We start from the raw sequence: 13609 nt of genomic DNA on the forward strand, positions 1-13609 counted from the left end.
TAGGCCTTACCTGATGACACAACTCCAAACGATTGGGACTGGTTGAGAGAGACCCACACAACCCAACAATGATGCCACATACAATTAATAATATCCTCACATGTGAGGGAGGGGGAGGTACTGGTCTTCTCACTTAGGTGTATCCCTCACTCCCAGGAAATCTCATATCTCTAGACCCAGGAGATCCAGGCATTAGAAAGGTTTTATTTCCCCCCAGAAAAATGTCACTCAGGTCCTTCCATAAGGATGGGAGTCTGATGTTTTAAAGAGTGGGGAATCTAGTGTCTTTTTGTAATTTGTACTAGTTGCTCTTCAGCTGCTCTGACAGGATAGAAATTAAATGATTCAAAGGTAGTTGTTCTCTTCAGAACTGGACGCTCCTAGTGTTCCAACCACCAATCTTACTTATAAGTGTTTTCAGTTTATTTAAGGAAATATATCCATAAGTATACTTTGAATTACCCATAATAATGGTGGTAGTGATATAAGAAGAAAAAGATGAGGCTATCCATGGCTAGTTTAAAACTATATTTTCAATATTTATAATAACTCGACGAAATGTTTGTGGAAATGAGCTCATTAAAATCTCAAGTGAAAAAAGATGTGTAATATGCAAGTATGTATACTCATAATTGCACTATTTGTAACAGCCCCAAACTGGAAGCTTCTCACATGCCTATCAACAATGGAATGGATGAATTGTAGTATAATCACACAATAGGATATTATTGAGTAGTGACAATGAAAGATCCACAGTCGAATGCAACAATATAGATGAATCTCAAAATGTAACACTGAGTGAAAGAAGCCAGACACAAAAGAATACATGCTAATCGATTAAAATTAATGTGTGATACTAGGAGTCAGGACAGTGGTTGTCCTTGGAGGAAGGAAGTGGTAGTTGGAAGAAGGGGTTTCTAAGGCACTAGTAATGTTTTGTTTCTTAAAGGTGCTGGTTACAGGGCTGTGTTCAGTTGGAGAAAGTTCACTGAGCTGTACGCTTATGCCTAATGAAACTTTTGGGTATACGTTATATTTTCATTAACCTTTAAAAAAAGGTAAATAAATGGGCATTTTTCAAGAAGCAAGAAAACCAACACGCATATTTTGAATTGAAATTCCCTCATTTTCATTTTGTTAGGAAAAATAAGGAAAATGCCTCTTTTGTAAAATACTAATCAAATAACGAAGTTAACCAAACTAGCCAAAAGGACAGGGAAAGAGAAGAAGATAAAGCCTCAAGAGATGAGTTCCTAGCAGGGACTAGACAGGCCCCTCCCAGAACTCTAGGCGAGTTCGGATTTCAGACGCAGGTCTGTCCGAGTTGGGCAAGCCTCTCATTTATATTCAGAAATGCACTCTCCAGAGCTAGACTGCTGGCACAGTAGGCTCCGTGAGAAATGGGCTCACAATTCCAATTTAGGATCAAAATATTTCCATCAGATGGCAAACCTGAAAAGATAAGGAGATGCAGAGCTACAAAGATGCAGTTTTGTCCTTCTTTCATAGCCAGCTCAGGGACAGAGTTTATTTTGAAAAATTCTGCTTCAGACAACTGTCCAATGGCAATTTTTAACCCAGAGTTTGTGCTTTAAGCTTTTTATCAATATGATTGATAAGCTTAAAAAGTCTCAAATCTTCATCTGTACATCACTTTACAGATCTTAGTCCATAACTATTTATCTGTCTGAAACGTCAATATTCAATGATTACCTATAATAATTACTTAGTCATAAATGTAGTTAATAATTAAATATAAAAATTATTATTTATACATTACTACAAATCTCTTAAAAAGATCAAGTTTTGAGAGAGACAGAGAGAACAAGAAATTGCTTAGAAAATTGCATGGACCCTCAAGAATTTCATTATCGGTGAAAGCAGGTACAATCAAAAACAGTTTCAGACATTCATTTTAGCCCTAAGAGTAGCTTAAAATAAAATGATCTCAGAATGAATAAACTGATGATTCGCAAAATCGGTTTCAAATTACATTAAGTCCCAAGGCCCCAATATGTATAAGAATTCTTTGGAAGAGTTCTGTAGGAGTGAACCAGTTGCAAATAAAAGTAAAAACAAGTAGTGAGGCAATGTGTTTTTAACCCTCATGCCACTGCTGTGCTTTTGGAGCCAAATGTATGCTTCAATCTCTTTAATCTCCCTTTGATTAGCAATCCCAGTCTACATCAAGTGGTTAACACTGTTTTCAAGAGACGACATCAACTGGCAGATCATATGAGAAACAGAAATGAATGGTAATATCTTTAGAGATCAAGCATTATTTACACAGTGAGAGTGATTGATTTGATAGACACCAGACACCCCCCTCCTCTCTCCACACCTTTTCCAGAATAACCTAACTCCATTTCTAATATGATGCTTTGTCATCTCTGTGAACTATCCCCCATGTCATTACAGTGACCTCTGTGGACAGAGTTCCCCATTTCGGTGGTGTTGGCAAGTCTAGCCAAGGGCCACACCGCTTTCGCTGAAGATCACCACACGCGGCATTTCTTCTCTGGATTCATGTATGAATTCTTGCGGCAGTGAAAGGCCTCTGAAAACTCAGGGGAGTTCTGCAAAGTCCCAATAATCCTGTGAAACAAACAAAAGTCACATCAGCATTTGATACTTAGGCCCATGCCATGTAGGAGCTCTACAGAATTTCTCGAAGTACTTCTATTGACGGAATTTGGAATTTACAGCTTGAGAGGAAAAAAAAAAGTTCTACTCATTAATAGAATTTTTAAATGGACAGGTAACAAAGTATCAGAGCACAGATTTTGAAGACTGTGTGGCTTGAATCCTGGGTATGAGTTGTATTTACTTAGAATCTCTGTGCTTCAGTTTCCTTTTCTGTAAAATGCATATAGTAATAGTACCTGCATCTTATGGTTGTCACGGGGAGTGAACTTATAAACACCCTATGCGTGTTGTAAAATAAATGAATAGTTCATATTCAGAATTGCAGTTATTATAAGAAGAGTTTAGTCAAAAATAAAATCACGATTTTTCATTACATCTTGGAAGGGCTCACACAATAACTTACATATAATAGACTTTAAATAGATACTTGTTGATTTGATCTAATAAGGAAGATCATTATTTTCTTTTTTTCCAAAAGAACTTCATAGATATCAGAAACTGGATTCAGCCTGAGTAACTGGAAAGGGCTGGCAAAAAGTCAATGTCTTCTTATCTCTGACCCCAGTGGGCAAAAACAACACTGTCCGACCCACTGTCGGCACCAAGCAGCATTGGAAGGGAGAGAGAGGTCAGTACAGTGATGCAGAGGTGATGTTTTCACACCAACCCCAAACCAGCTCCTTCCTTTCTCTTCCTCCCGGGACCATCCCACCACACCCACCTTGGGCTGGGAGGAAGGGCAGGGAGGCAAACAGACGAGGGTGGTGGGAAGACCTCAGGCAAGTGACAGGAGAGTGTGTTCTAATTACTGAGATCTCCGTCCACGGCAGGTGTGCTGAGTATAAATCTTTGCAGTCTTATCTCCTCTGACCCATTCTCCACACAGCAGAATGACCTTTAAAGTTGGAGTCAAATCCCCTAATTCCCTTCCTTAAAAATTTCCAGGGGCTTGAATGAAATCCAACTCCTCCCCATAGCCTCCAATGTTCTGAGGGCTCCAGCCAACCTTCCCGGCCTCCTCATAGTACGTTTCTCTTCCTGTTTCTCATCAGGTTCAAACTACACAGACCGACTTTCCATTCATCAAACCAGCCAATTTCTTTCCCTCTTTAGGAACTTCTGCTCCTATGGACCCCACTCCCTTGAAAGTTACTGCCCAGTGACTCCATGATTCACTCCTTCTCAGCTTTCATGCCTCTACTTAAATACCCCTCCTCAGAGGCTTTCTTCAAAGAATGTCCAAATTAGTTCCTCCCACCCGTAGTAGCCCTATCGGTTCACAACGATTTGTTCTCCTTCTTTACTTTGTGACATCACCACTACACTGTAATCTGAGGGCAAAATACTGTGTATCTCTTGCTGCCTGTTGCCTTCCCCACTGCGCTCCCTGCAAAGCCTACCACAGTGCTTTGTCTACTGTAGGACTCAGTACATACTAACTGAATAAATGAGACTGTCAGCTGGGCATGGTGATTACACGTATAGGAGGAATAGGTCATTACAAAGAAAAACACTACTTAGCATTTTTGTGTTTATTTGCAACTAGGACCAACTATGAGAAAAAGCAAGCATTTCTTTTCCTTATCCCCATTCCAGGGAAGACAGATCCATACCTAATTTCTAAAAGTCTGACTTCCTAATGTGTCAACCATTACCACATCAACTATCTCTCCAGCCCCAACATCACAACTCCCCTATCCTTCAGGGAGAATGTAAACGTTTTTGGTTGTGTGTTTTTTCTTAGTACTCCTAGAGGAGCCCTAAAGATTAACAGGAATCTTCCTGGTATGGGGGTGTTGAGGTGGGGTGGGGGACAGAGCTGGGGAATTTATATCTATTAGTCCACTTGAGATGGAGAAGACTGGCCTCCCCAGTGCTGAGGAGGGGCCCAGTAATGGAGGGTTGTGTGAATGACAGACATTCTTCCCACTGTGAGCAGGGCCCTGAGAGGACCTCTGATAGGATGGCATGTTATGGGGGGGAGCCCGAACATCAAGAGCAGTGGTTCCCGAGGCCCATGCCCATGACCACCAGAAAGAAATGGAGCCACCTGACTTCAGATGGAGCCTCTGAACTGCAGACATGTCAGCAGTGACCATGGCAGGCTGGAGATGGAGACTAATTTCCTAATTTCTGGGTCTTCAGATTCCTGTACAACCCTAAAAAGGAGTACACTGAAAACTACTGAAATTAAATTTCTTACTTCCCTGCTTAGGGTGGGAGCTTAGAGATTGAATTAATTTGCTATAATGATGATGACGGTGATGATGTGTCATTTCTTATATCTGAAAGTCCAAGAACAAATTCACCTGATACTTGGTCAAAAGTGGTCATGTATGTAGGAATAAAAAGATTTTATTTTATTTTTAGTAATCTCTGTACCCAACATGGGGTTCAAACTCACAACCCCAAGATCAAGAGTCCCATGCACTACTGAGCCAGCCAGGTGCCCCAAGGAATAAAAAGATTTTAGACATCAGGAATTTGTATTGGTCTTTGGTCTTTTAAGTTTCTAGGCTCATGGACTCTGAGACCGAGAGAAACTTTGATTCGTTTAATTCAATCCCCTTTCCACTTTGGGAAGCCCTATGTGCTAGCTTAGTGGCAGTCATCACGATGACTTGATTATTCCTCAAATTGAGCAGCAAGCTCCCTGATGGACAGGGAAAGCATCTGGGATCCTGTGACAAGAAGAGCTGCTCTTGTTTGTTTTCATTTTATTAAACTTTTTTTTTTTAAAGGATTTTATCTTAGATATAATCATAGGGGCACAAGTACGTCAGTAAAATGTCCAAACCCATGACTTAATTCTACATTTGTCATAAAAACATGAGGGAAATGAAAACAAAAACAAAAAACCCACAGACCTCAAGGAAGGGAACTCTTCACAAAGCACCAATGGCAGTTAGCCGTGGAGCAACACTCAACCTAATGCGCACTCAGCTCTCCATTTCCGTTCCAGCTCTTCTCTTTCAATCCAAAAGCTTCACTTAGATCATTTGGTTCTGAATAATTAGGTCAACCATGTACCAGGACTTCACTTACCTTCCCAGGACTCTGATTAATGTCTTATTGTTTACATTAATTCTTTGGATAGATGACATAAATAATCTATTTCAGAAAGTAGATACATTATTAATCAAATGAATCCCTTCTCTTAAGAGTGGGGTCATCTTTCATTAATATTACATAAAGGACTTACATGAATTTCATGCTATATTAAAACTGTGCAATGTTTGTGTTTATGATAACAGAAGATAAATGGCTTTTATTGATTATGTCTTAAAGTGATTTATTTGAAATTTTGACCTTATTATATAAAATGTTTTATTATACTGTTGTTGTTTATTCCCTTGGCAAATAATCACTTGTTTTAAAAACATCTAAGGGATATGGAGTTGAACATCAGGTGACCAAGAAGACTACTCCTGCCTGTGCCTAACTGGATTTTTTAATTACTGAATGAGTTTTTTGCAATTAATTGGTCTTCTGACAACCTTTTGTTACTTCTTATATTATTTATTTATTTTTTTAAAAAAAGACTTTATTTATTTGACAGAGAGAGAGAGAGAAAAAGAGAGAGACAGCGAGAGAGGGAACACAAGCAGGGGGAGTGGGAGATGGAGAAGCAGGCTTCCCACTGAGTAGGGAGCCCGATATGGGGCTCGATCCCAGGACCCTGGGATCATGACCTGAGCCGAAGGCAGACGCTTAACCAACTGAGCCACCCAGGCATCCCTTGTTACTTCTTTTAAATGAATGACTTGGTTATGAGGTTAACTAGCTGCATTTATAAATAAACTATCCAATCTTTATCGTTAACTGTTGTTCATGGTTTTGTTAAAGGAAGGTCACATTGATCAGCTTATGTTCCACTATAAATTCACAAAGAAATAAATGCCTGAATAGATTCCCAGATGTGGTTTGAAGATTAACAAGTGCTACAAGGTTCACCAAAATCCAAACTGACATTTACAAAATATCAGAAACCAATGCTAATATTTAAGGCAAATAGAAGAAACATTAGTATTTCAAAGAGGATTTAGCATACACATACTAAACTCATGGAATAATAGGGAACAAAATCGCCATATTACCTGAAAATGTCTACATAAAACACTAGAAAGAATATCTTACAAAAAGTACTAGAAATTAAGCTGTGGAAAAAATGTCTTGCTTTATTAGTGGTGTTAGTTCTGTAAAGTGCCCTTTTATTCTGACTGGAAGATAATATCGAGCAATTTAAGCATCTAAATGAGCACCTTTACTATTTAGGTAGTGCATACATTGGTATCACTTTGTCCCTTTGAACTTGCTTTAAAAAAATTATCAGACCCTTATATATTGTTTAGAAGTATGACATCTGAATAACTTTAGAGACACATCTGTAGATTATATGGTAAATATTAGCATAACAACCATTCCAAGTGATGGGGATGGCTAACAGGAACAGAATTTCCAAAAAGACGTCATTTAAATTGTGAGTTCAATTTCTAGAACATCAAGGGGAAATGTTTTTATTTTAAATACTAAAGTTTTAGGGGCGCCTGGGTGGCTCAGTCGGTTAAACTTCTGCCTTCGGCTCAGGCCATGATCCCAGGGTGCTGGGATCGAGCCCCATATCAGGCTCCCTGCTCAGCCGGGAGTCTGCTTCCCCCTCTGCCTCTGACACTCCTGTTCATGCTCTCTCTCTCTCTCTTTCTCTCAAACTGATAAATTAAAAAAAAAAAATTCTCTCTAAATACTAAAGTTTTAGAAGTTTATAGGGGCCCCTGGGTGGCTCAGTTGTTAAGTGTCTGCCTTTGGCTCAGGTCACGATCCCAGCGTCCTGGGATCGAGCCCCGCATCGGGCTACCTGCTCGGCGGGAAGCCTGCTTCTCCCTCTCCCATTCCCCCTGCTTGGGTTCCCTCTCTCGCTGTCTCTTTCTCTCTGTCAAAAAATCTATAAAATCTTTAAAAAAAAGAAAAGAAAAGAAAAGAAAGTTTATCTAAACTACGTAAGACTTTAGTTAGGAAGACTAAAACAATTACAGCTCAAAACTAACAAATGGTTTTATAGATTCAGCTTTATATCAAATATATTTTGCCTTCTGTTTTAATACTGCCTTAAGCATAAGGTTACAAGATCTCTATTTCAGAAATGTTTCTACACAAACCACTATGCACAATTTCTCAATAGCAATTCAATGTCTATTAGTTTTAAGGCTTTTAAAAAAATATGTTTTACTTTGTACAGCCAGGAAGCAGCCCGTTTCCAAAACTAAATGTAACCTCAACCTTTTGCCGAGGAAATCCCTTTACCTCCAGAGAAAATAATAATTTCCTTGACAAAAGGTTGGCATTCCATTTACCCTTTTTAAAAAACAACACATACTTTTCTTACTAGAAACGAAAAATAGTCAAAGAGGCATCTTTTGCACCAGAACAAAGAAAGTTACAAATAAAGTTGTGAATAATTTACATATTTTATAAAAAAATAGTATGTATTTTTACAGATAGCAAATTTTACATATTTATAATAAAATTTTTTCAGTTTAAAAGTGAGGGTAGAAAACAGTTATGTATTTACCTATATATCATCTAATCAGTGATCAGTTATTGACATTCTGAACTATCCAGACGTAAGAAATGAGCAACAAAAAGCCCTTGACTCTCAGGTAATAAAACTGTTGCAAAGTCCATATATTTACCCCTGGGGATTCTTAATTCTGTTCACACCTTTCTTATCTAAAAATAATCCTAGCACTAATTTTCAAACACATATATGTAATAGATACTTCTTCTATATTAACATTAATCTTCTTAACAACTCTCAGGATAATTTAATCCTAATTTAAAATATCTAGAAACTGAGACACAAAGGTTAAGTAACAGCTTATAAATGGCAAAGCTGTGGGTGGAACTCAAGTGTTTCTTCCTTCAAAGCTTACATTCATTTTTTTCACCAAGTATAAGGATCTGCTTTCTGAGCTAATCAGAATGAAGGAATGGGATGGCAAAGGGCAGGCAATGTAGTAACAGCAAAGAGAACTAGGGAAGAAACAAACAGGAAAACTCTAATAAAAAGCCAAAATGAAAAGTCAAAAAAGCATCTCCATATCCCCATTGGTGGCTCTTTAGTGTAGGAATAAATAGCTCCCATACTCTAGCTTTTGAGGAGTTCACTAAACTAATAAACACTAAAATGCCAACTAATAGTCATAGCAATAGTCTGTGTCATTAAAAAAAAAAAAGCTAGGTTTTGTTCAGGATACTGTGTTAATAAGGCAATAAGGTAGAAAATGTATTGTAACAGAGAAATTTTAATCCAGTGGTTAAGATAAAAATGTTAATACTCAAGGGACAAATTTTAGCTATCAAAATCTTTCAATTTGCAAGCCCCATTCCCTGAGGATATGCCAGGTGTACCAGGTATTACAATAATATTATTTAAATTCATTAGGTTTTTATGCACATATGCTTTAGTTCATGGGGATATGGAAGGAAGAGCTTTGACCAATTAGATTGTTATCATGGCTTATGTGAGCTTATAATAATTGCCCTCTGTTGTCTTCAGAATTAAATTCCTGTATTTTCACTTCTGAAGACTTCAGTAAGGAAAAAGACAAATTCTAAAAACGAAAACAAAAAGTTACTTGGGTAAACTACAATGGGAATTGATCCAGTGACTTTTGCTGCTCATTATCTAAAAAGAAGTTAATTTGATTATTCTAGCAAGACTGAATTTACCTTGGATTACACACTTAATGGGCATACAATAAACAGTTGTTGAGCGAATGAATTTTGAAAGAACAGTTAAGGCAAATACTAAATGATGGTGATTACGATGATGATACTAGACCAAGCTGAGTAAACTCTTTAATTTGTAAATATGCTATTTCATTGTTTCATAATTGAATGTGGTTTTTCCCCAGGAGTGAATGATCCAGGCAGTATGTTTATAACTATTTTAGGAAGGGCTTTTAAAACTCAGCCCATTAATTCTCTTTTGTTCTTAAGCTATTTTCCAACTACTCTATGAAATTTTGTTTGTTTTTCAGAATTCCTGTCTGAGAAGTGTTGTTGATCAGTAAATCAGTGATGAAGTGTTATTGTATGTGGGAAGGGGGAGCATTAATAATTTAGTCCTAAATTGAATACATGAGGATCCAGGATTCAACATTGAAAAGCTGGTTAGAGTGATTCTCTTTCAATACATTGCTCTCTTAGATTTTCTGATCTCAGAAGGACTTTAGATTTCTTCTAACTCAACCTTCCACTCTACAGAGCATTTCTCTCCAGCATCCTTGATGGGTTGTCCTCTGACCTCTGCTTCAAGGTACCCTCTCCTGGAGTTCTGTGGATAACTATTTTATGTTGGATAACCTCTAATTAAACCACATTTCTCTTTATGTTGAATGGAAATCTTTCTTTGGAATGGCTACTCTACATCTTTGCTGGAATCCAGCACTAAGCACAGGTCACGTACATTCTGAGGATAAGAGCAGTCAAGGCTATGCTTATGTAAACATGACATTTATCCTGTTGTGTTCTGTTGATCCTATCCATGACCCTCAAAAGAAAAAACAAAACAGTGGATGTCCAGATTTTATAGTCAGAGTTAGAAAAGGCCAATTTCCAAATGTGGAAGTAATGGGGTCAATATTGGAGCACCTTGACTGCTGTTCAAACCCACGCACCTGAAATTCCCTGGACTGTGAACATCTGTTTTAATGGAGTTGACAGCATACTCTGGCCTGTAGGTGCCACACCACACCTAGGGATAAGAAGATAAAGGAAAGTAGTGTGCTTAGGTTCAATCAAAGATTATTTGTATGGGCAGGCCCACTACCTATTGCAAAAATTAAATTGGAATTCTGCATTTCTCAACCATTTGCTCTTCAAATAACGTTCAGAGATAGGCAACCAGGAACATAATTACCATTAATATGAGCTGATAGTCTGTTATAAACAGTGAAAGTCAGTCAAGTCAAATGCTCTGCCACAGCTGATTAAAACAAGAAAACTCAGCATGCAATATCTAATTAACTATGAAATTATGATTCAAGATGATTTTCATATCTATCAATCAAGAAAGATACAATACCTGGGCAAAGTTCAAGAAGAATAGTTGTTTGTGATTTAGGTCAAGTCCAGGAAGTAATTTTTCTTCACCATTCTTTTTAACATAATTTTGATAGGCCTAGGCAGTTAATGAAATAGAAACATGATGTTTATAATTTTCTAAATTTATGTATAATTCTGTGCAAAAGACCATGTAATCCAGTAATTAACCTTTTATATTGGGATCACCATAATAATCTATTTACATATGGCAACCTACAACTATTTCATGGATTAGAAAGAAAACCAGAATTCATTTACAAATGTTCTGAAAATGTCATTGATCAATAAATGTCAGTTGAATGAATGGATGACTTATATAAATGATAAAAAACTTATCTAAATGTTGTTCTATAGATAGATGGATAAGTCTTGCCAGTTGGGAGAATGGATTGGCAAGGGAGTCAGTCTGCAATTACCATATTTAGCTCAGTTACCACTCTTAGCAAAAAAGATTTACACCAGATTTTGAATGATTCATGCCAAAAGTCAAGGGATTCCTTAAGATCTCTTAAAAATAAGTACCCTACGATTCTAAGAATAAAGATGAGCAATTATTGTGGTACCCGGAAGACAGGGCAAAATAGACTGAACCTCAGTTACATTAGGAAGAAGGAATTTAGGTTACTTGAATGTCAGAAAATGTCCTTAGTTCTTAAAATTCTATGAATACCATTGAAAAATGTAGTTTTCCTCTACTAAACATATTTAAGGAATTTACAACAAACTTTCTGAGATGTGTTACTTCCAATTTAATACAAAGGAAAGTGGTCAGTTAGATAAGCAGAAGATATATTTCATTTCCTCCTCCTTGCCATTAACACAGATTTATTGAGTCTCTATTATGCAAAGATGCTAGGAACATGGGGAAGACTTGAGCCTGCTCCCTCCTAGGGAGCTCACAATCTAGCAACAGGACAGAGTATTAGATGCTATGATTTCATGTATAAAAATTATAATTTGCTTCATTATAATAAGTCTATACTTGTTTTAGGTGAAGGTCTTCATGGAAGTACCATCAACCCAGATTTTGGTTGCATTTTTACAGCAATGATTTTTAATCTGTCTGAATATTAGAAATAACTGTGGGAGTATTAATGGTGCCAATGCCTTCCACTTCCAGGCAAGATGGAGTCAGAGGGACTGGATTTACCTTCCTGCTGAAACAACCAAATGATGGACAAAATATATGAAACAATGGTATGCATAACACTGGACATCTGGCAAAAAAGAGAATGATCCCTCTGAGATGGTAAATAAGGTAAGCCCTATAATTGCCCCAGCTTACTGTCTTAAGCATTTCCAGGCTACAACATAGAGAAGGGAAACTCAACTGGAGCCCAAGGGTTGGCCTTAGTTGAGAAGGACCCGAGAGTTCAAAACACCAATGACAGGGTCCTAAAGAGGAGAAAGCTATACAGGAGAGGATCTCTAGAAATCAGATGGGCCCCTCAAGATTCACACAGTAGGGTCTTGCCTCAGCAGGGGAGAATAATTGTCCCTAGACTGAGCACTACCCTAGTCCCATCTAACAAGTTGTAAAAGCAAGTTTGATCCAGAAGGATCAAACCATTTCTGAGGAATTTAATCGTGTCTAAGAATAAAGCTCAAAATGTTTGTAGGAAAACAAAAATGTCTAGGACCCTCAAGGTAAAATGCACATTGCCTGGCATCTAGTCAAAATATTACCAGTCATTCAAAGGAGCATCAATCTACCATCCCCCAGGGTTCTGCTGGGACTCATTCTTTTGTAAACTTTGCAGGTAGCTTAATCTCCCAAACCACACATTTGGATCATCCATGGTCACTGCCAAGACACAGGCCCTCCCAGTCATCTCTCCCACACTGTTCTGAAGCTTCCCCTTTCCTGGCCCAATCACTGAGGCCCTCCCTCTCCCCTCTAACTCATACATTTCTATGGTGGACAAATAATCTTCCATCCTCATCCACTGCATAGAATATTACACACATCTTTGTCTTAGAGAAGTCTGGTTTTTCCTGGGGCACTTTATCCCCTGTACCTTCTCAAGCAGATGCTGCTCATTGGCCCAAATGTCAGCTACCTCAGGGTTGGAAGAAACACTCAAAACTACCCTCACTCCTTTTTTGTTGCTTCTAAGACCATTATTCTTCTACTATTTTGTGAAAATCTCCACTTTTTTTTTGTGCACATGGCATCAAATAGACCACCCTTTAATCCCTGCTCTAATCATCAAATAATGACATATTTTATGGAGGATTCACAGCTGTGTCTCCAACACTGAGAATAGTGCCAAATACACAGTAAAGTCCTCAACAAGTATTTGCTGAATGCAAGAATGAATGGAAGGCTAAATGAGATTCTAAGGGATGTTCCATCAATATACTCCTCTGGGTATAATAGTTTGGATGACTACAAGGCCATGTGTTGGAGCTATATCACTTCAGTCTCTAACTGCGTCGTTGTAACCGGACTGTGGTTTATGCTGATTATAGTTCCCAAATATTGCTTCACCTGCTGTGAAACTGAGGGTCTTATTTAGTACATTGATCAATGACTAAAATAATCCTTTTGATGAGGCACCTTTTCTAAAACATTTATTTCAGAACTTATTTCTTAGAAAAATGTTGCTTCCTCTGTGAAACTTGCATGTCTCCTCATTTTTGCTGATATAACATTCCAGGTTTCCTCTTCTCAGCCTCTCAGAAACCTAGACTGTTCAGCTCAATCATAACCATACTGCCCTTTCTGGTTAGCATACTTACCATCCCCTTTTCCCCCATGTATTTTTTACTTCCTATTCATTGTTCACTGCCTACATTATATGTGCCTTTTGCAAAAGGCTTTAAATGAATGATTAAATATGATAAATATATACTC

At 37.8% G+C, this 13609-nt stretch overlaps 1 protein-coding gene across 1 annotated transcript in view; it reads right to left on the reverse strand.

Annotated features, from left to right (window-relative positions):
• Window positions 1-1880: 1880 nt before the first annotated feature.
• The window catches only part of MME (membrane metalloendopeptidase), a 104578-nt gene continuing 92849 nt past the window's right edge, over window positions 1881-13609 (reverse strand). Inside the window, exons 21-23 of the mRNA XM_028103129.2 lie at window positions 10733-10828; window positions 10326-10402; window positions 1881-2595 (exon numbers count right to left, since the gene is read on the reverse strand). Coding sequence (XP_027958930.1) covers window positions 2496-2595; window positions 10326-10402; window positions 10733-10828 — 273 coding nt within the window. The 3' untranslated portion in view covers window positions 1881-2495. The remainder of the gene's footprint in view (window positions 2596-10325; window positions 10403-10732; window positions 10829-13609) is intronic.

This window comes from Eumetopias jubatus, unplaced genomic scaffold (genome assembly GCF_037043125.1).
Source record: "Eumetopias jubatus isolate StellerSeaLion01/CBP00866 unplaced genomic scaffold, mEumJub1_p1.0 scaffold_1, whole genome shotgun sequence".
In the NCBI taxonomy this organism is placed as follows: domain Eukaryota; kingdom Metazoa; phylum Chordata; class Mammalia; order Carnivora; family Otariidae; genus Eumetopias; species Eumetopias jubatus.